Consider the following 24942-nt stretch of genomic DNA (forward strand, 5'->3'; position numbering starts at 1 on the left):
TTTGTAATTCTGCCAGGGTGCTTTTTGACTGACCATCATAACGCAAGCAGGGGTCTTCATGGATCAGTGAACTAGAACCAAAACAGAAAAAACATTTTTTTACAACTCCAGTGCCAAAGGCATCATCACATCTGGTGATTGTTACTTTCAAATGACAAGGAAAAGTGTTCAAGGTATATCTCCTGTGTTGTCAGATTTAATGGGCTGCAAATAAGCATTTTATCTCCAAGTTGTGCAACATAAACCCATAAAAGTGCCATTTTTGTTATAAAATCCACTGTGATGTCTTTTAAAAAGGAACCTGCTAGAGTGCACCTCATACCTCAACACACACACACACACAAACACACACACACACATTGGTTTCATACTAAAAAGTCAACTTCATACTTGGTCAAAGATGTGTTTTAATAAAGTATATAGTGCCATCTAGTGTCTACAGATGCCACAATTGGAGGACGGTTGCTTTCTTCTCGTGGTTTTTCTAACCGAGATTTTTCCGTGGCAACAGCGGCAGGTATTCAAGTCAAGGTCCCTTGTCGCTTGAATTGAAATTTGGAAAGATATATATTCAACTTATTCACAAATCAATCAAGCATCTAATATATTCTATACAGAGAAAGAACCGCATAGGAGGTGAAGTTCAACACACTCCTTGTTGCCATCTCTTGGGAGATTTTTATGAACTCACTCTGGTAAAACTCGGCCAGCCTGTTGTGATTATAAGATATTGCATGTTTGTTTTTGTTTCAACTTTATTATGAGACCCACCTGAGATTCTACTGTACAATTTATGCTCATGTGTGTGGCCTTCAAGTTTTTTCTTTGGAGTTTCATATAAGAAGAAATACTCTTTTTCATGAAATAACACTCATCGATTTGTATAATTTGTTGAACATCATAAATTATGTCTACCTGTCTGTCTGCCTGCCTGTCTATACATTTTCTCTCTTTCTTGATGAAACGTGACAATTGCTCACCAAGATTCATCAGTTTGACTGAAAATGCACAGATTTTAGGTCACCGTGAGAATTTGCACCAAATTGTTTTGGAAGGACTGCAGCTCCGGTATCCAAACAGCACCGCCTTGTGCCGAAATTAGTACAATACAATCCAACAGTTGATTTACTTATTAGAAAGCGGACCATAAAACAACGCAACCATAATGCTAAACCCGTGATTAAATAAATAAATAAATAAATAAATAAATAAATAAATAAATAAATAAATAAATAAATAAATAGGCCCACAGCCTGACGGGTGCAAGCGGTTTTGAAATCCTGGCGAGAGTCAGGATGCAAGGGTCCCAATCTCGTTCTTGTGCTCCCCCACCCCAGCCCCGCCCACTTTATTCTGCATCTGCGCAGGAGGCGCAATTTCCGAGCGGGGTGTGGTTGAGTACCTCTCCACCCCGATTGTTTCCTTTTGTGTTTTGCCATATGCATCCAGTCGCTGTCAACAAATGACACGGATTACGCAAAATTGACACAAAGTGGTTCATTTCTTGTACAGTTGCAATTTTTGAACTGAGGTTCAACGATGTTCGAGAAAACCTTTAAGGACTTTAACGTTAATTTTAACGCTCTGAATGAGAGCAACACTTTTTCCAGTGGAGACTTGGTGACTGGACAGATTTCCTTCGAGCTCCCCAAGTCGACAAAGATTCGAACAATCACAGTATGTTTGACAGGAAAAGCAGACGTCCACTGGAGTTCCGGAACCGGGAAAAAGAAACGGACATACTATGCAAAGATTGACTTGATTCATCTAAAAAGCGTGATTTTGCAAGAAGGAGGTAAGTACATGCCTTTTCCACTCTGCACCACATTGCAAGCTACTGCACTCACGCTAATGCATCAAATACAACTGCTAGAAAAAAAAATTGCATTTAGGCTATAATACTCGATTAATTACAGGTAATGAATACATAAATGATCGCAAACTGCTCTTCATCAATACAGGAGGAGATTTTTCTTATGTGCAACATCCTATCTAGTATGTGTTAACCAAAATGTATGTTATGATCAAGCATCTCATGATATGAAAAAAAAAAAAGTGGTGTTTCACTCATTTTGGAGCATTTCTGCTCACTCCACTCTCAGCACCAGCCCCTCCCACTCAAAGAAAACAACCAGGTCCCCCACATTGTGACGCCACAAAGTGAGGACCCATTCCGTACCGCCCAAGCACGCCCAGTTTCTCAGAGCAGCTGTCCCTGCAAGTAGAGTCGACATGCGGCTGCTCTGATTTTGCTGCATTGAATACATTTTAAAAGGTTCTCAGTACGTTCTGCAATGTGCTCAAGTACTTTCATTAAATGAGAAAAATAGCCACTGCAATAACTCATATTTCATTAGAAAGTGCCATTGGACCAACGTTAATATCTAATCATATGCATGCCTACAATTTGCTCTGGAAAGCTTAAAATAGAGAGAACGCATTCAATGAGTGTAATGCTCCTTCCCTTTGCAGCTGTTGGGGGAGAGACCATTCTTCCTCCTGGCAGACATGTGTATCCATTTTCATGTCAGCTGCCACACGGGTAAGAGCTTCGAAAATATGTTGTCATCATTTATGTTGTACCTACTCCTGTCACCCACAAATAAAATAGACTTGTCCAAAGTTTTGAATTAATGTGATATGTCGGTATATATAGATATTGTAGAGGTGTGATAGAATTAGCCATACATCAATTCCACAGATTTGGGCCCTGCACACCCACAATGTAAACAATAGCCATCTGATTAAATAATAATACCTGATCAAATGGCAGTTCAGCGGACCTGAAAATTAGGTCAAATCTAGAAAAACAGATGTCTTATGTTATGTAACATCTATTGGTCATCATTGCAGAAACTTTCCATCCAGCTTCCATGGGCCACATGGACAAGTGCTCTACAACCTGACAGTGGGTATTGACAGACCATGGCGTTTAACAAAGGATTTTGTGACACAGATGAACTTTGTGCACCATATCGATTCCAACCAACCAGAGCTAATGGTAAGTTATTGTTTACAGATCGGTGTGATTACAGCCTTTGCGATTTGCTGACATTTCTCATGTTTTTGGTACAAACGTCTTTTTCACTCAAATTTGAGCCTCTTCTTTCTCCACTGTTGTTTTTCTCCAGGCTTCACTCTCAGGCTCGAACAGCATGAGCGTGTGCTCCCTTAGTTGTACATCCGGTCTAATCACAATGACAGCCAGCACTGAAAAAAAAGGCTTTGTGCGAGGTAATCATCACACCATTCCACCGTTCATGTGTCTGAAATTTCCACTCGTGTTTCCACACTTTTTGCAGGTGAAACCATCCGGATCTTTTGCGACTTTGACAACGCTTCATCTCGTACGGTGACTCCTAAGGCCAAGCTGAAGCAAAAGCAGAAATACTTCTCACGCGAAGGGATCCAAAGAAGATTATTTGTGAAAACCTTGGACTCTGTTACTGGGCTGCCCATCAGTGCTCACTCCTCAGAAACAAACGCTGAGATGCTGCTCAACATTCCCGCTGATTCGACACTCACCATCTCCAACTGCAGCCTCCTGCAGGTTCACTACGAAATTGAGGTAAGAACTTCAAACTGGCACAACTCTATCTCCTCTTGAATAGTTTTTTGACTTATTTTGTGTCTTGCAGCTGAGCCTTTGTCTAAGAGCTTCCCCGAACCTCATCCTGCTGTTTCCCATCGTCCTTTGTGACCTCCCTTTACATCCACATTATTTAGACTAAGCTTTGGAAGTGCTTCTGAGTTCATCGTAGGGTGATTTTGCCGTAGTCACACAGTCTGCCTCAACGCTCTCTCTCACGAATCGATACTTCTTCTGGGTTATAAACTATGCCGTTTTATTGAACAAAGAGCACTCAGGGACCACCGCAAGTGTTTGTTTTTCAATATTTTCTTTCCATATATACTGGAACACTTTTCATATTTGTATTTGTACAGTTAAAATGTTAGGTATGTATCTCATAGAATGAGTCAAAGAAAGAAAAAAAAGTGTGCTTTAACCATCCATCCATCCATCCATCCATCCATCCATCCATCCATCCATCCATTTTCTGAACCGGCTTTTCCCCACGGGGGTCGCGGGCGTGCTGGAGCTTAGCCCAGCCGTCATCGGGCAGTAGGCGGGGGACACCCTGAACCGGTTGCCAGCCAATCGCAGGGCACACATAGACGAACGATCATCCGCACTCGCACTCATACTTAGGGACAATTTAGAGTCTCCAATCGGCCTACCAAGCATATATAAAGAAAGACTATCCAATTTCAGCCTTAATATGGAGCTTATTCATAAACATGATGCATTTAACTCACTTTTACAGATTTGTATCTTTATTGATTTGCATACTATTTATAGGCAAATCCACACGAAGTTTTATCTTAATACTTTTGCACTTGTTACTCTCACTCGTATCGTTGCGGGAGGGAATTTTTATGTAAATGTTATATCGTTTTACCCAGGGATAACCCACAATACATGCCTTCAAGTATTTATATCAGGTTCATTTCCTGAACATCTCACAAACAAGGAGGAGAGAAGACGCTTCTAGATACTCGCAAGGAGAATAGGAGAGCCGTATGCTGGTCTCTCAACTACTCCAATCAGCTCTCCCTTCAACCTCACTTTTATTTGGTTTGAGTTCCCTAAGTTACAGAACTCTAAGGGGTGGGGAAATCAGCACTTGTTTACATGTTTTACTTGCAGAGTCTCTGCAAGCAGACATCAGCAGATTAGCTATTTTGCACATCATTTCATCATATCATCTAACAGCAGAAAGGTCTTCTCCGGTGGTTTCCTCTTATTGGTTGCCTCTGCTTGAGATCAGCAGAGGCAACAAGTTTTGGCTCCTCTGCTTCTGTTCCTTATTCACAACACACTTTCCACAGCGATGACAAATGTATAATAACACATAATAAATCATAATGAAATATTACTCTGACAATACTGTACGGTAGTAATTTGTACTTGTCAGTATTAAAAACATTTGATTACATCCAAGTCTTGGTGTTTGTGTGATAGATATGCATGTTCCTAGTTCTGTGATGCTTTGCAAGCCTCTCATCTTTCCACCTTTCACTTCTTTTCTGTTTGCCCAGATGAGGGATGCACCTTTCATTTTCTGAGGTGGACCGTTAACCATATTTTCAATAAACCTCCAGAAGCCACACAAGTCAATGTATGGCCAACTTCAAAACTGCGAGGCAGATATGTTAATCATCAGGCTGTATCTATACATTCGTGCGTGCGTGCGAAGGTGCGTGCGAGCGTATTTTTGTGCGCGTGTACAGTAGCGGTTGTTTAATGCGCCACAACTTGATCACAACCTTTTCAAACAGAAAATAGGAGAACGAACGTTGTTGGATCATGACTGAAGTAAATAAATCGGGGCGGGGGCATTGTAAGTATCCAGAAGACGCGCCCTCCCATTGCGGAAGAGGTTTCCATTGCTGTCTGTAGTTTGGGAGTGGGAGATAAGCGAGAGAACTTTTTGTGAAATCATGCCGAGCACAGTGCAAAGCCTGAAGGTTACTTACAACAATGACAGCGAAAAAAAGGCCTTTACAAATGGGGACACCGTGACCGGACAAGTCACTTTGGAAGTGACCAAAGATTGCAAAGCGGACTCGCTTTACGTCAAGTTTAAGGGAAAGGCTGAGGTGTTGTGGACCGAGAGGCACGGCCAAACTACTGTTACTTACCACTCCAAGAACAAGTATTTCAGCATCACGCATTACTTTATTCGAGATGAAAACGCCACCGGTAAGTATGATTTGCTATTTATGGGGGGGGCAAAGTTGCATTGCTGTGCAGGTCCAAGCTTGTATCATTTGAGAATGCCCAGAGCAACAATTTGTACTGCGCTAGCGGAAATTCTCGTTTGTTTGGTATGGAGGACCAATTCACCGTTATTTGCTTTGTTCTCATCGGAAAACAAATATGTCAGCAAAGCTCACAAATTCTGAAAGTAATTTGTACTTTTATTTGTCCATATTAGTTCATATTTTACAAAACGACATTCAAGTACGCCTTCTTTCAACTGCACATACGTTTACCTTGTAGCGGTCTTGCGTACCTGAATGGGATACTTGGTTTAAGTACGTAAGTTGTTTATGTTTTAAACGTACGGTTAGCAGGCAAAAAAAAAAAAAGCTAGTATAAGTAAAGTCACATTATGACTATGCATTGCATGCTGAAAAATAGATTCTATATGCAAACTACTTTTTCAGAATGTATTACATTGCATTGCAATATCCATTTTGTTTTCAAACCATAAAGGCTTTTTACTCCCTCTCCTCTCCTACTTGGGTAAGTTGAAAATTTCAAATTGTGTTTTTCTTTTCAGTTGGCAATCAATCATTACTGGCCAATCAGCATGGACAAACCTGTATGTATCCAACACATTACTCAAGCATATCAGGTAGCTTGATGTTTAATCATTTTCTGCGTTGTTTTTTAGACGGTCATTTACTTGCAACAGGAACTCATGTTTTCCCATTCACCTTTCAGTTCCCTCTACAGTAAGTCATCCTTTGACCGTATTTGATGTTTATAACAAAAATATTTGAACATTTAAATTAAAAAATTAAAATTCTCATCAATAAATTTAATATTACGAGACTACGCTTTGAGAGAAAGTCATTGTTGTCTGATATTCTGCAAAAAGGGAAATGCCATCCTCCTTCACTGGTTCTGTTGGTAAAATTGTGTACCTACTGGAAACCAAGCTAAATAGGTCCATGAGGATACGCACAAAAGATACCATCAAGATTCCCTTCGTGACACAAGTAGTCCCCACCATGTTGCAGGAAATCATGGTAAGCGCACCCTTGGATCGCACATCTGTGCTAATGTTTGAAGTTTTACATGCTTTGTACAAGTTACTAAGGTTACTGACAATCACTGAGAGTCAAACTAGGAAAATATAATGACTTTGGTGTTGCTTGTTTGTCACGCGCTAACACAATTCTGATGTATTACTTCTAGTTTGAATAAACAGTTACCTACACTCCTGCACTTTATGCAGATATTGAATTTACATTTTCATTTAGGGAACAAAAGACACAGGTGATGACTTTAGTGTTTCTTGTTTATGTGCAAAATACAAATGTATTACTTCTAGGGATTTAACAGCATAAATATTTCAAAATTCGCAACAATGCTCTCGAAAGTCATGTATCAGACCACGCCAGTGTCCCCTAAAAATGGAGTGAACTGTCTGAGGTTTGAAACACTGCCCCCTACTGTCAACTTGCAGACCATACAGCAAGGCGTTCTGTAAGCAACGTTAAAAACAAAAGATTATAAAGTCAGCATGTCGGATTTCTTTCAAATTTATACCCCCAACCTCAATTGCTTTTTACCTAAAGCCTTTTGGCTGCCTGACCAAACAGACCCTTATCAACAACAGTTACAGATGATACAGCTCACAGAATAATCGACCAAACTTGACTGAATTCGTGGCATTTGAGTGCATGTTCTGTGTAACTATTGGAAAGCTTCTATTCATTTTCTACCGCTTATCCGGTCGGCCACCTCAACAAAAGAGGCACGGAACATGGTGCACTCAGACTCGATGTCCCCCGCCTCCCTCGGGATGTGGGAAAAGCTCTGCCAGAGAGAGAGAGTTGAAGTTCTTTCTGACAGGAAATTCTGCTAGATGTTCCCAGCATACCCACCATCAGGTGCTGAACAGTTTTTCCCTTGAATGTGTTTTCCCTCAGACTCCTCAACATGATTCTAAGGATAAAAATTTGCATTTGTTTAACTCGGGAACTGTAGCGATGGATGTCAAGATTGGAAAATCTGGTTTCATTCAAGGTAAGAGTCCTCAGTGGCATGGATTAGTGTTAACCTCTGCGTTAAGGCTGAATCTATGCTGCTTTGTGTTTCAGGAGAGGGCTTAAAGATTGTAGCCACCATTCAGAACAACTCTACTCGTGAGATCAAACCCAAGTATTGCATCTACAGAAAGCACAGCTTCTTTGCAAAGGGAAAGAGGAGGCTTGATACTAAAGACCTCTTAAAGGAGGTGGGAGAGCCCATTCCTCCATCAGCCAGCCAAACAGTCGAAAGGGTCATCACAATCCCCCATGATTTGGAACCTTCCATCCTCAACTGTAGCATCCTCAAAGCAGAATACAGAGTCAGGGTAAGTAATTGAAATAAATAGAAAATAAAGACTTGAAATATTTAACAAAACAAGACAGCAGCAACAACATGTCCAAAACCAGACTGATGGAAAAGCTAGCTAGTCCAAAGAGGCTATGTTCACATTTCTCACAGTAACTCGCTTGTCCACAGGTTTATTTGGATGTAAAGTACGCTTCAGACCCAGAGATCAAATTTCCCATTCTCATCCTTGGAGCCTTAACAGCACCCACTGTGGCAGCAAGCTTGCCTTCTACTGAATCTGGACCATTTGGATACCACAACCCAGCAGCCTGGGGCACGTTTCCACAACCACAATCTTATGATCCTCCTCCTCCTTATGAAGCTTATGGAATGTACCCTTCCTTGATGGATTATGGTGGTAAACCCTAATAAGTAATGACATTCTCAAAATGAGTGTGCTGCACAGACCACAATACACACTACAGCTCCTTATTGTTTATCTCAAATGTTAACCTTCTACATTTACTTAAAGTGATAGTCCAGTAAAAAAAAAAAGTTTGGTCATCAATGTTTGGCGGTGTGTAGGATTTTTTTTTTTTTTATTTGAATCTATTTGATTCAAACATGTACGCACATTGTTGCACAAGATTACAGTGTTATTCTCAAGATGGGGCAGGTAGCATCAATATAACACATTTTAATCATGTGACACCAGTGTGCAAAATCAAATTAAATACTATAATATTGTGTTTTAAATTTTTGCAGTACTAATCTCAAATCTTGTATTTTACTTTTAGTGTGGCTCTTTTAATCCTCTATACCAGGGTTCGGCAACCCAAAATGTTCAAAGAGCCATAATGGCCCAAAAAAAAAAAAAACATACCTGTCGAGAGCAGCAAAAATCTAAAAGCCTTTTATAATACAACATAGACTGTCAATACATAAGTTGTATGCCTACCATTAAAATAATATAAGAAAAATAGTGGTATCAATTTGATCATTTCTTCTTGCGGCCCATTAGAGTTCACGTACCTGCATAGCAGAGCTGTCTGTTCGATATCGGTCACGTCACATGGCTATGACGCAATTTTGCTATTTGGCGTCATTCTTAAATTCGGTATTTTGAATATACTTACAACTACATACATTTTCAAAGCATAAGAATTCTTGTGTCATGATAACCATCTAAAAACCATATTTAAAAAAACAACAACAAAAAAACCTTATTTTTCCATTTTCATGCATTTTTGCAAAAACTCCAGGGAACCGCTAGGGGTGTGCTAAAGAGCCGCATGCGGCTCCGGAGCCACGGGTTGCCGACCCCTGCTCTATACCCTTGAATGCACTGGAAAGTTCTTTCTCCCTCAAACCTAATACATTTTGTGTGACGGTATAAACATTTCTCCTACTATACGGGTTTATATCATGATACTGTAAACATTGTCAGTAAAGATTCATAAGTGAAATGCAGTTGTTGATACTGAAAGTTATTTGTCATCAAATTGACACGCTTTGAATTTTTTTTTAAAATCATGTTTGTTGTACGTGTATTATAAATGCATGTCTCTTCTTATACAGTAGAGTCTATATAAGAGCTTATAGTCTATATACAGTCTACATTAAAGATTATTACTATTATTGTTTTTACCTGTTGTCTCAAAATAAAAATCAACAGTACACTATTATTACTATTAATATCCAATTGTGTTAGTGTTTTTTTTTGGGGGGGGTTTGAGCTTTTGTTTCAACCTAACCAAGCCCAATACATTTAGTCGTGTAATGTGAAAAAACCTGACCAACCACAGCATGTCATGCACCTCAGCTGATGAAGTGATAAAAAAAAAAAAAAACGAAGCACATATATAGAGGTGCGGTTGGCAGATAAGGCAAAGCCACAGCTTTCTTTGTAAACGCCGACAACATTTTGTATCTTTCTGAAAAATGCCCATTACTGATTTCTCAATTGAATATGATGCTGTCAATCAACAAAACATCTTCACCAACGGCGATACTGTCAGAGGAAGAATCATTGTGGAGGTGTTAAAAGAGACTCGAATCAAATCGCTGACTTTGATAGCAAAAGGAAGAGGAGAGGCCCATTCATCTAATGAAGACAGCAGTTTTAGTGTTTATGACAAATACTACACCATTAAACGTCAAATCTTGGCAGAAGCAAGGCAAGACGGTAATGTATGGTTTTAATTGTTTTCCTCCAAGAGACAATTACTTCACTCTGGTATATAAACCATAATGAAATTGACTGAATGTACTACAGGTGAAACCTTTGAAAGTACCAAAGTTATTTCTCAAGGAAGACATGTATTTCCTTTTTCCTTCAAGATTCCTGACAGGTATTTGGTTATTTGTGTTTTGCCATGTCATGACTCAACTATTTTTTTCAGGCACTTTTTGTGTTCTTTTATTTTCCTTCACAGAGAAATGCCCTCGTCATTCAAATGCGCTTTATGTGAAATTATTCACAAGATCAAGGCAGAGCTCAAACAACCAATGAAGTTGCCAAGAAAGGCTGAAACCTACTTCAAATTTGTCTCCAAACCAACTATGGATATAACTGGACTTATGGTAAGGAACATTTTTTTTATTTTCATGTATGCAATCAAAGTTAAGTTTTTGTAATAAACACAGAAATGACCTAACAGGAAGTTGTTTTGTCAGGTGCCTTGGCATGGTAGCAATAATACAAGTGTCAAATTCTTTGGTTCCGGAGCAGTTACAATGGACGTTTATAGTGACAGAATAGGATGCAAGCAAGGTAGTCATGTTTATATTATCTATGTAAACTCATTTGATGCGACAGGCAATGAAAATATGCACATGGAATTTCTCTCTCTTTCTCTCTCTCACACACACACACACACGCACACGCTAATCACTTTCCGTGTTACAAGGAAACGAGTTCGGTAAATCGGCAGTCACTAAGCTGAATTATAACATGTGGTCATGCGACGTTGACTAGCCAAGGAACAACTGTGATGTCACACAGAAGTTTCACTTATTACACGAGGCAATAATATGATGTAGCGTCTCCATGAAATGAAGACATCCAAAAGCCTCACCTCATTCCCCCAAATATTTCTACTGAATGCAGCAGTTCCTTAAATCGATTATAATTGAGTTTGACTAAATAAACCTTGCACACATGTAACTGTATTAACTTCGTAACTTCCTTATGAAAGTACAACTTGGAGTGTATTTTAGCCATGTAGAATCAGATATGAATGCTGAAGTTGTTATAGCTATGTCCCTCCCTGTAAGCACCAGTTAATTCAAAGGAAGCTGTATTTTTAACTGACTAAACCTTTGCTTTGTCTCATCATAGGCGAAACGCTCCAAATCCGAGTTGAAATTCTAAACCATTCAACTCGTTCAGTGACACCAATATTAAAGTTCTACCTGAAGGAAACTTCCATTGGAAATGACCTGCAAAGTATAGTTGTAAAAAAAATCCTTCAGATGGAGGGCAAGGCTGTCGCGTCCAGTAGCAAAGGCACGCTGATGAAAGCGATCGCCATCCCCAGACGACTGCCACCCTCCATCTTGAACTGCAGCATCTTCAGGCTGGAGTACAAGCTGAAGGTAAATCACACAAATTGAACGTCTTATTTCCTTCCATTGCCTTTGGTATATAAGATAACATTTAAAATATAAAATGGAATATATTGTTCTATTGTTTCATGACTGTTCCGTTACCGTCACAGAAATCTTGCGAGTGACTTCTATTTTGACAGAGCAGCAACAAGTTGACATTTCATTTTTCCACTTTACCCTGGACAGCTGTGATCTTTTTGACTTTTTTTTTTTTTTTTTACAACATTTTCTGGCGTCACAGTAATGAATTTGTGTCTGCAAATCAGCCAGAGGAGGCAGTGTTTGGTATTATTGCTTGGAGTTGTATTACCAGGGCATTGTTTCAAATTTGACAGTACAGAGCACTACCAGTGTCAAAGTAAAACTGAACTCCAAATTGTTTGGTAAAAACTAAACTTGAAAAAAAATCAGCAAATTAGATTGATCAAAACTACCCAAGTTTTTAAAGTACAATGATAGACTGATATTCTGTGTATGAAATTATATAATTATATGCTGTCTGAAAACAAATAAGCACCATTTTGACAGGTTTATCTGGATGTCAAGTACACAGTGGATGAGGGTGTCACAATTCCGATTGTTGTCCTTCCTGACATGCGACAACGGTCAAGTCCAGTAGCGTTTGATGTCACACCCCAACAACAGGCAACACTCCAACCTTTGGACTCTCCTCCTTCCTATGAAACCTTGTTCCCTTCTTAGTGTGGTTATGACATACTATGAGGAAGTTGAGCATCAGAACACCAATTAACAGCTACAAAGCGTTTCAGCTCAAGGCTGGTGGCCCAAACCTTGATTTAATCATTTGAGCTTTGTGATTGAATCTGTTGTCATATTTGGGAATGCATTTTTTTAAAAATAAATAAAGGATATTTTTCATGGGAAACTGTCAAAGTTCTAACAGGACAAATCCCAATATTTCTACGAATGAGCAGACAATTGTCAGTTCCTTAGTGGCACTGACACGTGAGCCGCTTCTTGAGACAGCCAGGCATCATCAATTCCCTATGACGAATCACACTTTAATATGCTCTTCAGAAATTACGTTCTGAAATGAATGAAATAGAATCCCACACCAAAATGCTTTATTCCAGAATTGATTTGTTATCCCACTTTGCCATATATACTTGACTGACAGCAATTAATAAATGAGAAGAAGTCAATTTGAGTTGAAAAAGTAAAGAATAGTGGAATCCAAAAAGGCATTGTTGTAGATCATATGTGACTGCTTGTAGGGTGAGTCAGTGTTTGCATTCGTCGCATTTGTCAACATATTTGGAACAAACAAATCTGTTTTGGTCAGTGCAAAGTTGGTTGTCCCAGAGGTTATCTAGAAATGAACACAAAACAGTGACGACAAAAAAAATCGAATCAATGTTCGTGATTTCACTCAATTATTCGATCAATCCATGCAACAAGCAGTAGTAAATTTGAATCAAACATGCAGCTATTAATAAAGATTGTAAGTAGTAATACGGAATTCACCATCTTCAATCCCAATGCAGTTTCCGGGATCGTCGTTAGTGTTGAAGGCAGTGAAACCCACTTTTGTGCCGTCGGTCCAGACAAAATCGCCATCCTGAAAGACAAAAGGAACCCGTTTCAGCATAAGACATCATGAAGTATGATTCTTAAAGTTTGACATTTTGATTATGGCCCAAAAAAAAAAATAACGTAAATCCTGCCTCCAGTTGATGCTAAAAAAACAATCTGTGCTCTTGTGCGCAGGTTTATTTGTATTTATTTTGTTGTATGCTTCATTTGTTTAATTTGTTTAACTTTTTAAATATATGGATCATTGCACGTACTGTGAGCTCAAGTAAAGGAAACGGCAATCCCCACATCAGCCTTCCTTGTTCCGTGTGTGTGTGTGTGTGTGTCAAAGTGTGTGTGTGTGTGTGTGTGTGTGTGTGTGTGTGTGTGTGTGTGTGTGTGTGTGTGTGTGTGTGTGTGTGTGTGTGCGCGTGTGCGTGTGTTCTTTTAAGAATGAAGAAGTTTCACCCCCAATGCTTCGTGAAGTCCAATCCAGACGTCGGCACCAGGGTCAGAAGTGCCTTCCGCAATCAGTTGTAGAACTACGGTATATTCCAAACTACTGCGGATTGAGGCCAAATTCCCACCAAGAATATTGCAGACACTCTGCAAGATGAAACAACTCATCAATGGAAGTGAGATAACGTTCCATTCAGCACAAAAAAGCTAAAGGTTTCATACTGGTCATGATAGCACAAACTGCATTCAGATGCATCCATGACATTTCATAGACAAATCGAAAAATCACTGCTTTGTGATACCGTTTAGCTGATTTAGTAAAACGACCCTGTGAAAGACTTTGTTATACCTCTGCGTCTGGAAACGATCTTTCGTAATCTTGGAAGAGGAAACAGCGTTTGTTCAATTGAGTCCAGCCTTTAGGGCAGTAATTGTCTGAAACACAATTGGTGTTGGGAAGCAAATTAAATCTGAATGCCAAATAATGGCAAATGTCAAAATAAAGTAAAAAATTGTTGTTTTTAAGTATCATTGAGTAGCAGCTACCAACCTTTGTCTTTTACTTGACCAGTCCTTTTACTCCACTGTGAGGAAGGAAAGCTTGTTAGTCACACTCCACAATATAAATACAGCTAGAAATCAAAACACCATTGTAAACATGCGTTCCGTTTGACTTACACTGACAGACATTAGTCCGCTGATGGCACAAAAGAGGAAAACTGAGCGAAGAGCAAATGCCATCTGCAGTGACAGAAAAGTACCGTCGCTATTAGTTACTGTACAGTTTACACTCCTAGTCAAATGAAAACCTCAAAAAAGGCACAAAAGTTGTCATTGGTTTTGAAAAGCAGAACGGCAAGGTGAGCTGTGTTACCTTTGCTGTCGAGATGTTTGATGCTGAGCTTAAGACACAAAGCGCGGTGCTTTTTTATCAGCTTGTGACAGCTCAAAATTGCACAATGGTGACCACAATAGTCACATTAACCAATGAAATAAGCAACCATGCAGTTTCAGAAAAGGGAGGTGCGACAGGGACATGTCCTCGTTTCATTCCCCATTTACAGGTTTTTCTTTTGACATCAACACACACCCAACCCTATCAACATAATCAAGAGACCGCAATTAAGTTTTTGGCAAGCACAAAGGGAAGATGGTTTTGCTTTTTTCTTTCGATTATTTTTTTCATCCATCCATTCTCTGAAGCGTATCATTGTCACCTCGTCTTTGGAGACTTTTTGCCGGAATCTCGCAATATAAGTGAGAGTGCTCATCAACTTTTCTCGTCGAGAGCACCAGCTAGTCCTCGTGTTAGAAGTTCACAAGTAATAAATGGGGTTGGATGATTACGGCCAAAATAAAAACCGCAAAAACAGTGTGATCATTTTGAGTTATTTCTTATGATAGGGAAAACATATGTATTTCTATAATACTACTACTACTACTACTACTACTACTACTATACTACTACAAACCATTATCAGTGCCACATGAGACTTAAAAATAAACAGGAATTCTCATTTTAAAATAAATGCTACATAAATATGAAAATAACAAAGAATTAAAAATTCACCAAGGGTGAACAGCATAAATATCTAATTACCGTATTTTCCTGACTATAAGTTGCTCCCGAGTATAAGTCACACCAGCATTAAAATGCATAACAAAGAAGAAAAATACATATATAAGTCGCATTAGAGTTTCAGTCATATTTTTGGAGAACATTTATTTGATCAAATCCAACACCAAGAACAGACGTGTTATCTTAAAAGGCATTTAAATAAAAATGGGCCAGTCATGATCCTATGGACTGCTGCCAACAAGTTGTGTATTTTCAAATCAAGTCAAGTTGATTTATACAGCCCTAAATGGCAGGCAAGCCTCAAAGGGCTTCACATGTACAAAAAATATTCGTAAATACAAGATGGAAATGAAAAATATTTTTGTCACAAAGGCGTCCCGGATCGTGTACCCAGAATGTTTTTTTTTTTTTTTGAAGGAACAAAAAAAACAAATGACAAGTATTTTTCCATCCCTAAGCTAGGTGGATGGGTGGATCCTCAGGTACACACCTGGTTGGCAGTGGCACGCATACCGACTGCTTTGGTATTTTAATGAATTGGCACCAATCAAGCCGACGCAGCATTAGTTGCCTATCCTTTGATGGCACTTTCAGATTCTTTAAAGTATAGTTTTTAATTTGAGTGACTTATTAAGTTTGACATGAAAAAATAAGAGGTTGTCTTCCTAAATTAAGTAACAAAGGGTTGATTATCAAATTATTTGACAACTATTAAAAATCAAGTAATCATTTAGCTCAATTTTTTGAAAGTTTAATTAGTGATGACATATTGAGCCCTAGCTGAGCACTGAATTACCTTAGCTAGCTTAGCACAGAATTCACGGATGTTATCTATTCAGGAGATGTTACTCGAGGATAAAACTTGTTCAATTCTACGGGAGTTCAATTATTCATGAAGAAAAAGCTTAGGAATTGGGGTTAATAGCAGCCGACGGCCATGTTGAGACCATGTCCGTTTATTGGAAAATCACTGCCCAGGAAGAAACTTTGTGTCCACAAAGGATGGCGGTTTAATGCCTCAACTGTTTATTTAAAACATAATATACATGGGGAAACTCGCAAGAAATGTCTTTTCAACCTTTTTATACCAGGAAGTTTAATCAGAGTACAAGCATGCAAATGTAGCTCCATAAAATAGTCACATCAGGTATCAATATGCAAATCATGTAGTTTCAACGGGGTTTGAGTCGGCGATTAAAAGCGAATAGTGAATCATTTATTTCTGTTTGGATCAGAATGAATATTAGAGTATTGTGTGTGTGTGTGTTTTTCACTTTAATGGAGAGCTCAATATGTGTTACCAATTGAAACACAAAAGCACGATTTGAAGAAGTTACAGCTGCAAGAAAAGTCCCATTGAAAGTTCTTTTGTTTAAAGCATCCAACATCCGAGTCACTGCCAAATCTTTTCGTTCAGTGGTGCTGCTAATGTTTCCTTTCGAGAAGAATGTCACCACACCCATGACCAATCCTGGCAAGATCGTGACAAAATGTTCTCAGTTGTTACTTGTGGAGAAATAGGAGGAGAAATGCTGCCCCCGTGAGTAAGATCTAAATAATCCAAAAGCACCTTATGCAATGGCAGAGGCATATTGTCAGAGGTCAACAATGACAGGGTCAATCATCATCAGCAATCATGTTTAGAGATTGGGCAATGAAAATCCTCCTGTCACGTCTCGTCCCCAGCCGTTCCACGATGTGTCTGTTGTCATGGTTTCTGTCTGTGTGCTCGCCCCTCCCCTCCCGTGTGCCCATGATTGGTTTGATTGTTCTCACCCACCTCTTGTTACCTGTCGTGTATATAAGTCCTGTCTGCCCCTCACTCCCCGTCGGATCATTGTTGTTTTGTTGCGCTTGCTGTTGTTTTGTTGTCGTGTCGTCTTCATGTCCTTTTGGTTCCTGTAATCTTGAAGTATGTTTTGGTTAGTCAGTCATGTTATTGTTTTGTCAAGTCATGTCAGTTTGTAGAGTCTGGATTTTGAGTTTTTGTCAATAAACCCTGGTCCAAGCTGCACTTGGTCACCCTGTTCCATTCCAACCGTAACACCTCCCTCGCCTCTAGAAAAAAAACTGAAGGTTGGATTTCAAAGCAAGCTATAGTTTTCCTGAAAAAAATGATTCTGAAGTAAGAACTGTCGAATTGACCTTTATCGATTAGCTAATCATTCGGACAAGCTCAAACGCTTTAATAAGGTCGTTAATATGGAAATTGTTGTTTCTTCTAATCCACTGTGCCATTATTATTTACACGCCGTTTCCTCCATGTGCCTGCTGCATTTTTCCCCGAGTCATTGTGTATTTTAAAACCGGTTGTGCCAGACAAGAAAAACACGTTTTCTATGAGCTGTATCCTACCGCCACCACCAGTCAACCCAACCACAAACTTTGTCTCTGTTCGGAATTACCTGACGCTCTCAATGATTTATGCTTGTGTTATTTTGTCATTTATATTTATTTCTAGAAAATGACTATTAAACATTTCTCAATTGAATATGACTCCATCAATAGTCAAAATATCTTCACAAATGGAGATACAATCAATGGAAGGATTATCGTGGAGGTCTCGAAAGAAACGCCAATCCAATCGCTAACCTTTATTGGAAAAGGAAACGCAAAGGTTGGCTGGTATGAGTACTACGGGCAATATAGCAACTACTACTACTGGTCCGATGAGAAATACTATGAAATCAAACAACGTATCTTGCAACCTGGTAAAGCACCGCTTTTGCCGTAACAATCTTATTATAAAGCACTAATTACTTACCAGACAGTTTGTGTGTCACTCCTCCAGATATTGATTTTATTAGCAAAGGAAGACATGTGTTCCCCTTTTCCTTCAAAGTCCCTAACAGGTACCATTTATAATATATTCTGTGGTTATTTCTGTTTCGATTCATGTCTGGCTCATTTTCTTTCAACCTAATTAAGTTGCCTGTAATTGTACTTTGTAGGACTATGCCATCTTCGTTCAAGTCGTCTGTTGGTAAAATTGTTCATAAGCTTAAAGCTGAACTTAAACAATCAATGAAGTTGGCCAAAAAAGCAAAAGCCCACTTCACATTTGTCTCCAAAGCAGACATGGATATACCTGGACTTATGGTGAGAAGCTTGGAACAGGAATTGATCACAGTTCAAGGACTTGATTTCAAGAAAATTATCCATTTTTTTTCAGGAACCTCAGCTTGGTTCCACAGCTAAAAAAATAACGGTCTTTGGTTCTGGAACCATTGCAATGGATGTTTACACGAAAAGAATGGGATATCAACCTGGTAAACATTTTTTGTGTGTGGTATTGTCGTTTTTGTCCAGGCCTTTTTTTCATTTTTTTTATTTTGAGGGGGACCACAATTCAAAAGCAATATCTGATTCTCATTAGGTAATTTCCTATTTCGTTTTTACTTATTTTTGCAATTACTTTTTTTTTTAGTATTAATTTTTCTTCCATTAACAAAGGTGCTCATGTTCTATAAATAAGGGGAGAGGTGACTCGTGCTACTGGATGTTCTTAGCATTGCCCAAAAAACATCAAGTAAAAGGAAATGGAGACAAAAAGTCAAGAGTTTTATCTCACCAGTGCAATTACAAACATGATTTTGTGTTCCCCTGCAGGTAAAGATCTCCAAGTCAAAGTTCAAATTCATAACCAATCATCCCGTGACTTGAAACCTAAATTTGTATTGTACGAAAAGCTGAGTTTCTTTGCTCAAGGAAAGAGGAATCTTTGCATGCAGAACATCCTCAAGGAGAAACTTGAGCGTATAGATGCCCATAGCCATAAGGTCGTAAAGAAGGTGATCACAATCCCCAGGAACATATCTCCCTCCATTTTGAATTCCTCCATCATCAAGCTGGAATACAGGCTGAAGGTAGGATGAAGGTTCAATCGCACTTTTAACTTGAAATTGAAGACTGATAGCGGAAAATAACACTGTACAATTGTCACAGATCTTTCTGGATGTCAAATATGCAATAAACCCAGAAATCAAACTTCCAATAGTTGTCCTACCTGGCCTTGAGGGTCCTGCAGGACAACAAACTCCAGGTCCCGCTGCACATACATTTGAGGATTTGGGGAAATCAAAAAAACTGAGCTCACGCAAAGCTTCGCAGTCTTCGGATCTCCCTCCACCATATGAAGCACATGCCGACTATCCCGCCTTGAGTTCTCAGAATTATCGACCATAAATTATAACCAAAACGATAATGTTCTACTTTCATAATTCATCATAAGCAGTTGCTATGTGGTGACTTTTTAACTACCTTCAGTTTTACATTTGGCTTTACTTCTTTCCACCTCTTTTCACAAACATTGCACATGACAGACTGAAACATCCCAGCGATGTGATAGACATTGGCAAATGCACAGATTCTTACCCGAGTTGCTTTTACGATTGTATGATTATTGTGAAAAAAATAAGTTCAATCAATGTAAAAAATTTAGACAATGTGTCAAAATGTTGGTACTTATGTTTTTGGGGGGGGGGGGGTAATCAAGGATTTAATTAATCGTAGATCAAGAAGATAAACGCATTCACTGGCATTGACTGCTATCGATGTGAAAGACTCATTTTAATATTTAAAGACAGTTATTGACCATCTCACACCGCCACAAAACCCTTTTGATACAGATAACACTGCATATATCTTTTTTTATCTTGTATGTATAGAAAAAAATGTGTTGCATTTATGAAATTTATGAATTTCGTTGTACAACTAAGCTAATCTATTCTAAAATGCGAAATTTTCTTTCTATATGTGAAAATATGTTGAATTCTGTAAAAACACACTTGATTGAATCATATTCTCAAATAAAACAGTCAATGTCTATTTGAGTCCTCCTCATATTAGTGAAACTAAATTGACCCACCTGCAGCAACCCCAAAATGCCATCTGCTTGTTTTGTCATCATTTTTGTTTCACATACTCAATGGAGTGCAAGGGTGTGTTGATGCCCTATACCAGCGGTGTCAAATAGGGCCTTCCTCTTGGACAAAAACGATCGCCTTTATTTGCGTACTTTGTTTTAGCAGAAGGCTACAAAAAGAGAATGATTTGGTGTTTAAGGGAACCTCAGTATGATCACACCCACAAAATGGCAAATGCTTTGGTTCTGGGATTGTAACAATGGATACTACATATTATATTATATTATATTATATTATATTATATTATATTATATTGGGGGGGTATATAAACCAGCCACCCAAATGTTATTGTTAAGCATGCGAATACAGCCCTGTATGGTATTTTTTTTCTAGGTGTGCCAAGCAAGAAAAACAGGTTTTCTACGAGCTGCATCCTCCCCCACCACCTGTTCATAGTAGCTCTGTTAGCACAACCACACACTTTGTTTCTGCTTGGGTTTACCTGAGGGTCACATAATTTGTGCTTCTATTTCTTTGTGATTTTGTAATTTGTATTTATTTCTGTGAAATGACGATCAAAAATTTCTCAATTGAATATGACTCCATCAATAGCCAAAACATCTTCACAAACGGAGATACAATCGATGGAAGGATCATCGTGGAGGTCTCGAAAGAAACACCAATCCAATCACTAACTTTTATTGGAAAAGGAAGTGCAAGGGTTCGCTGGCAAGAACATCACGGACATCACCAACATATTCGTCACTACTGGTCTGATGAGAAATATTATGAGATCAAACAACATATCTTGAGAGCTGGTAACGTATCGCTTTCACAGTTATCTTAATAGACAATGTTGGGGATCAGCCTTAAAATCAAAGCACAAATTAAGCTTCACTGCTCCAGGTACTGAATTTATTGCCAAAGGAAGACATGTGTTCCCCTTTTCCTTCAATGTCCCGAACAGGTAAAATAGTGTATATTCTTTAGCTTATTTGCTTCCAGGCCAACCAATTAAGTGACCCGGAATTGTACTTTGCAGTAAAATGCCATCAACGTTCAAGTCCTCAATTGGTAGAATTGTTCATAAGCTTAAAGCGGAGCTTAAACAATCAATGAAGTTGACCAAAAAAGCAAAAGCGCACTTCACATTTGTCTCCAAAGCAGATCTGGATATACCTGGACTTATGGTGAGGAGTTTGTAACAAATTCATGACAACTGTTTTTTTTGGGGGGGGGTTGCACATTCATTGAAGAGATGGCTCTGCTTTTTCTTTTAGGAACCTCAGCATGATTGCACTGATAAAAAACTCACAGTCTTTGGTTCTGGAACCATTGCAATGGATGTTTACACCCCCAAAATGGGATACCAACCAGGTAATCAAATATACATAGAGTTCTATTATTCCATTATTTGCTACCAAAAAAGTAGATCTCAGTTTCAAAAAGGTTAGTGAGTCATGGTGTTAACTATGGACAGACAAAAGAGATTATATATCTGATGTAGGACTTCATGGGGACATGCTGATAATTCCAGGAAGTCTACGACTGACAAAGTCTACCTATAACGGAAATGAATATCTGTACAACTAAACACGTGATTTGGTGTTTCTTTGCAGGGGAAGATGTTCACGTCAAAGTTGAAATTCATAACCAATCATCCCGGGACTTGAAGCCCAAATTTGAATTGTACAGAAAGCAGAGTTTCTTTGCTCAAGGAAAGAGGAGACTTTCCACGCAGAACATCCTCAAGGAGAAGCTTGAGCAAATCGATGCCCATAGCAAAAAGGTGGTAAAGAAGGTGATCACAATTCCCAGGAACATACCTCCCTCCATTTTGAATTCTTCCATTATCAAGCTGGAATACAGGCTGAAGGTAGGCTGAAAGTTCTGTTGTACTTTATTTTATTTGATACTCTAACTGGCAATGAAAACAGTCACAGAAATTTAAAAAAAGAATCGAGCCGAAAACACATTTCAGAAACTTACCAAGTAGTGTTTTCACAGATCTATCTGGATGTCAAGTATGCAACAGACCCAGAAATCAAACTTCCAATAGTTGTCCTACCAACATTTGAGGTTCCTTCGTCAAAACAACCTCCAGGTCCCGCTGCTTATGGATTTGAGGAATTTGGGAACTCAAACCAACAAAGCTGGAGCGTAGCACCCCAATTTTCTGATGTCCCTCCGCCATATGGAGCACACACTTTGTATCCCACCACGAGTAATTCTATCGAATATAGGAATTGACTTTGTTGCTTTCATTGCTTCATTGCAGTCTTTTTTAACCATTTTTCAAAAGCTACATAATGTATGTGAAATAAATCAATTGCTACTCTTCAAACGTCTTCAATGTTGTATTTCATTGTAATTAGCCGAACTAAGGCTCCAGCTAGGGTTACCTTTATAAACGTGACACCTCCAAGCTTGATCACATGACCATTTGACACGGATACTGTAGAGTTTTAATCGAGGTATGCTGCTTGACTGAATGCAGCATCCAAAGCTATGATAAATGTAAATTAATCATGTCTATCAAGATTTTCTCTGTGGAATACGATCAGGTGAATGAAAGAGGAACTTTCTGTCCTGGCGATGTCCTCGTTGGAAGAGTGACTGTGGTGGCCAGCAAGGAGATCAAAGTGCAGTCTTTGACAGTCACTGCGAAAGGAAAGGCTGAGGTCAAATGGTGCGATCAAGATGGACAGACCAAAGCGCTCCACCAGGATGAGGAGAAATATTTCTTTTTGGAACACATTATTCTTCAGGATAAAAATAGAGGAGATGGTTAGTAGTTTTAATTTCCAAATACAATCTGTAGGTAGTGGCACGGTACTTATTTTATGTATTCTATTCAACTTGCAATCCCCACAAGGAACAGAAATCATTCATCAAGGGAGGAGTGTGTATCCTTTCACCTTTGTGATTCCAAATATGTGAGTACTCCTCGTGTCCACTCCCTGATTTTTGATAACACTGCCTAGTACCGCCTGAAATGATAATTTTAATAAAAACAAACATCAATGATTAAAAAAAAAAAACTATTCTGGGGGACTGAGATATGTGGCCAGGTGTTCCAATACCTTTGTACATTTCCACACCAAATAAAGATTCCGCCACTTATGTAGTAATCATTTCTTTGCAGAGACATGCCTTCCTCATACGAAGGAAAATGGGGCAGAATCACGTACAGTTTACAAGCTCAACTGACTCAGTCAATCTGGAGCATCCACAAAACTCGGATTGAGTTCCCATTTCTTACCAAGTCCGAGTTTCCCTTCGCCTCCAAATCAGAAATGTTGATCATCGGACTTCAAGTATGCATTGATTGAAAGAATCACCAGAATATTCCTGTTTGAGATTTGCTTTCTGACTTTGAATTGTTTTTGCATAGGAGCAGCAAAGCGCAACCAAAATTTCATTTTACGGCGCTGGAAAAGTTACCTTGAATGTGACTTCGGAGAAATTGGGACTGACACAAGGTAAACATTTTGTTAGTCATGTCTGATGTGAACATATGATTACAGGACACACATTTGTTCCTTTTTTGTTCCTTCTCATAGGTGAAACGATGGAAGTGTCTGTTGACGTAATTAACAGCTCAAATCGTCCAGTAATGCCCAAATTCTTCCTGTGCGAGAAGCAAATGTTTGTCGCCCAGTTGGAGACAATCGTGCACACAATTGAGATCCTCTTTGGCACTGGAGAATCAGTTTCAGCTCGGAGCAGTCGTATCATAAAAAATGTTCTAAGTATCCCTCCACAGCTCTACCCCACATTCTTCAACTGCTCCATAATCAAGCTCGAATATACGCTCAAGGTAATCAAGTCTTTCTAAACTACATTTCATTTTGTTTTCTAATTACTTTGGAGATTGAAAGACAAAATTTATCTTAGTTTTTAATTTCACCTCAAAACCCAAAGAACGTTCGCGCACATTTGCAATTCCCACAATGCAACGACCAGAATTTCCATTTGCATGCCATCAACCAAAGAAAATCTAGGTCATTGGAAATTTGAGCTACTCTTCAACTAATCAGTCAGAGTCTCTTTCACTGTGTAAACTGATCCGGTGGCCTCAGACAAGTGTGCGGAGTGAAAAACTGCCATTTAACCAAGGAAATAACATTGATCTGGTGCTAACCCATGCCAATATTATTGTCTCTTTAATTGAAAATAAATTATAATATATTTGCATTAGTGACCAAGAACAGAACTAACTAAATGTATATTTTGTTGCAGGTCACGCTTGGTGACCCATTGGCAAGAGATCCAGATATCAGACTTCCTCTGGTTATTCTACGGGGTTCAACTCAACCATATCATCAAAAATCTAAAAGATCCTGTGTAATGTAGAGTGCAGAAACTGCCAAGCTAGTTTCAACCAGTTTGTAAAGGGAATGTGAACATGGTTTGGCTCCTCCCTCTTTGTCAGGGCACCAATTTTGTGCAAAAAACACAAAATAAAAAAAATTGTTAAGGCGCTTGGTGACTGAGATGTTTTGGTGCAAATCTACATAAATGTGTATTGCAGAATTCAATTTTTCTTGTTAGTGTTTAATCTCTATAAAGGAACAAATACCATTATTTTGCCATTCCTGAGTGAGGAAAGTTACAAGCATGAAAAACATGAGGAAAAACTTTCACTGATGATGGCGGGGCTTTCAGCCAAGCATCGATGAATGCCAAACAGCATTTTATGTTTCTGTGTGTGACACTGATTGATTTTCTCCACCTAATAGACTGTAAGTGGGTGATCACATCCAAATTGGGCAGTGGCA

General features: G+C 38.9%; 7 protein-coding genes across 9 annotated transcripts; 6 read left to right on the forward strand and 1 right to left on the reverse strand.

The window, feature by feature from the left end:
• Positions 1–1398: 1398 nt before the first annotated feature.
• LOC147058123 (arrestin domain-containing protein 3-like) lies at positions 1399–4950 on the forward strand. The gene is made up of 6 exons (XM_085910160.1): positions 1399–1795; positions 2473–2542; positions 2854–3001; positions 3132–3234; positions 3303–3568; positions 3639–4950. The coding sequence occupies exons 1-6, from the start codon at positions 1540–1542 to the stop codon at positions 3729–3731; spliced, it is 936 nt and encodes a 311-aa protein (XP_085766286.1). The 5' UTR covers positions 1399–1539; the 3' UTR covers positions 3732–4950.
• A 450-nt stretch (positions 4951–5400) lies between these two features.
• LOC147058124 (arrestin domain-containing protein 3-like) lies at positions 5401–9798 on the forward strand. The gene is made up of 7 exons (XM_085910954.1): positions 5401–5764; positions 6348–6389; positions 6462–6522; positions 6669–6819; positions 7726–7822; positions 7897–8153; positions 8306–9798. Exons 1-7 carry the CDS (start codon positions 5503–5505, stop codon positions 8543–8545), a joined length of 1110 nt encoding a protein of 369 aa, XP_085767080.1. The 5' UTR covers positions 5401–5502; the 3' UTR covers positions 8546–9798.
• Positions 9799–10013: 215 nt separating this feature from the next.
• On the forward strand, positions 10014–15331 carry LOC147058125 (arrestin domain-containing protein 3-like). 2 transcript variants are annotated; one of them, XM_085909796.1, is made up of 6 exons: positions 10014–10301; positions 10392–10467; positions 10552–10699; positions 10793–10889; positions 11457–11713; positions 12254–15329. In XM_085909796.1, exons 1-6 carry the CDS (start codon positions 10058–10060, stop codon positions 12425–12427), a joined length of 996 nt encoding a protein of 331 aa, XP_085765922.1. In that variant the 5' UTR covers positions 10014–10057; the 3' UTR covers positions 12428–15329. The 2 variants fall into 2 exon arrangements, with proteins under 2 accessions (XP_085765922.1, XP_085765921.1); XM_085909795.1 differs by having other exon boundaries at positions 10392–10699; positions 12254–15331.
• Positions 12552–14663, reverse strand: LOC147058126 (rheacalcin-2-like). Its single transcript, XM_085909801.1, has 7 exons — positions 14592–14663; positions 14396–14458; positions 14268–14301; positions 14067–14152; positions 13727–13864; positions 13211–13304; positions 12552–13055 (listed from the first exon to the last, which is right to left on the reverse strand). The coding sequence occupies exons 2-7, from the start codon at positions 14456–14458 to the stop codon at positions 12967–12969; spliced, it is 504 nt and encodes a 167-aa protein (XP_085765927.1). The 5' UTR covers positions 14592–14663; the 3' UTR covers positions 12552–12966.
• Positions 15332–17237: 1906 nt separating the features above from the next.
• On the forward strand, positions 17238–20169 carry LOC147058127 (arrestin domain-containing protein 3-like). Its single transcript, XM_085909798.1, has 6 exons — positions 17238–18007; positions 18088–18148; positions 18248–18395; positions 18469–18565; positions 18906–19162; positions 19242–20169. The coding sequence occupies exons 1-6, from the start codon at positions 17761–17763 to the stop codon at positions 19479–19481; spliced, it is 1050 nt and encodes a 349-aa protein (XP_085765924.1). The 5' UTR covers positions 17238–17760; the 3' UTR covers positions 19482–20169.
• Positions 20170–20617: 448 nt separating this feature from the next.
• On the forward strand, positions 20618–22411 carry LOC147058128 (arrestin domain-containing protein 3-like). The gene is made up of 6 exons (XM_085909797.1): positions 20618–20979; positions 21068–21128; positions 21204–21351; positions 21442–21538; positions 21781–22037; positions 22169–22411. Exons 1-6 carry the CDS (start codon positions 20730–20732, stop codon positions 22409–22411), a joined length of 1056 nt encoding a protein of 351 aa, XP_085765923.1. The 5' UTR covers positions 20618–20729.
• Positions 22412–22673: 262 nt separating this feature from the next.
• Positions 22674–24639, forward strand: LOC147058129 (arrestin domain-containing protein 3-like). 2 transcript variants are annotated; one of them, XM_085909799.1, is made up of 6 exons: positions 22674–22948; positions 23037–23097; positions 23307–23478; positions 23556–23643; positions 23725–23981; positions 24404–24639. In XM_085909799.1, the coding sequence occupies exons 1-6, from the start codon at positions 22690–22692 to the stop codon at positions 24515–24517; spliced, it is 951 nt and encodes a 316-aa protein (XP_085765925.1). In that variant the 5' UTR covers positions 22674–22689; the 3' UTR covers positions 24518–24639. The 2 variants fall into 2 exon arrangements, with proteins under 2 accessions (XP_085765925.1, XP_085765926.1); XM_085909800.1 differs by having other exon boundaries at positions 23043–23097.
• Positions 24640–24942: the final 303 nt, after the last annotated feature.

Source organism: Syngnathus leptorhynchus, chromosome 4, assembly GCF_054491065.1.
Source record: "Syngnathus leptorhynchus isolate UIUO chromosome 4, UIUO_Slep, whole genome shotgun sequence".
NCBI lineage: Eukaryota > Metazoa > Chordata > Actinopteri > Syngnathiformes > Syngnathidae > Syngnathus > Syngnathus leptorhynchus.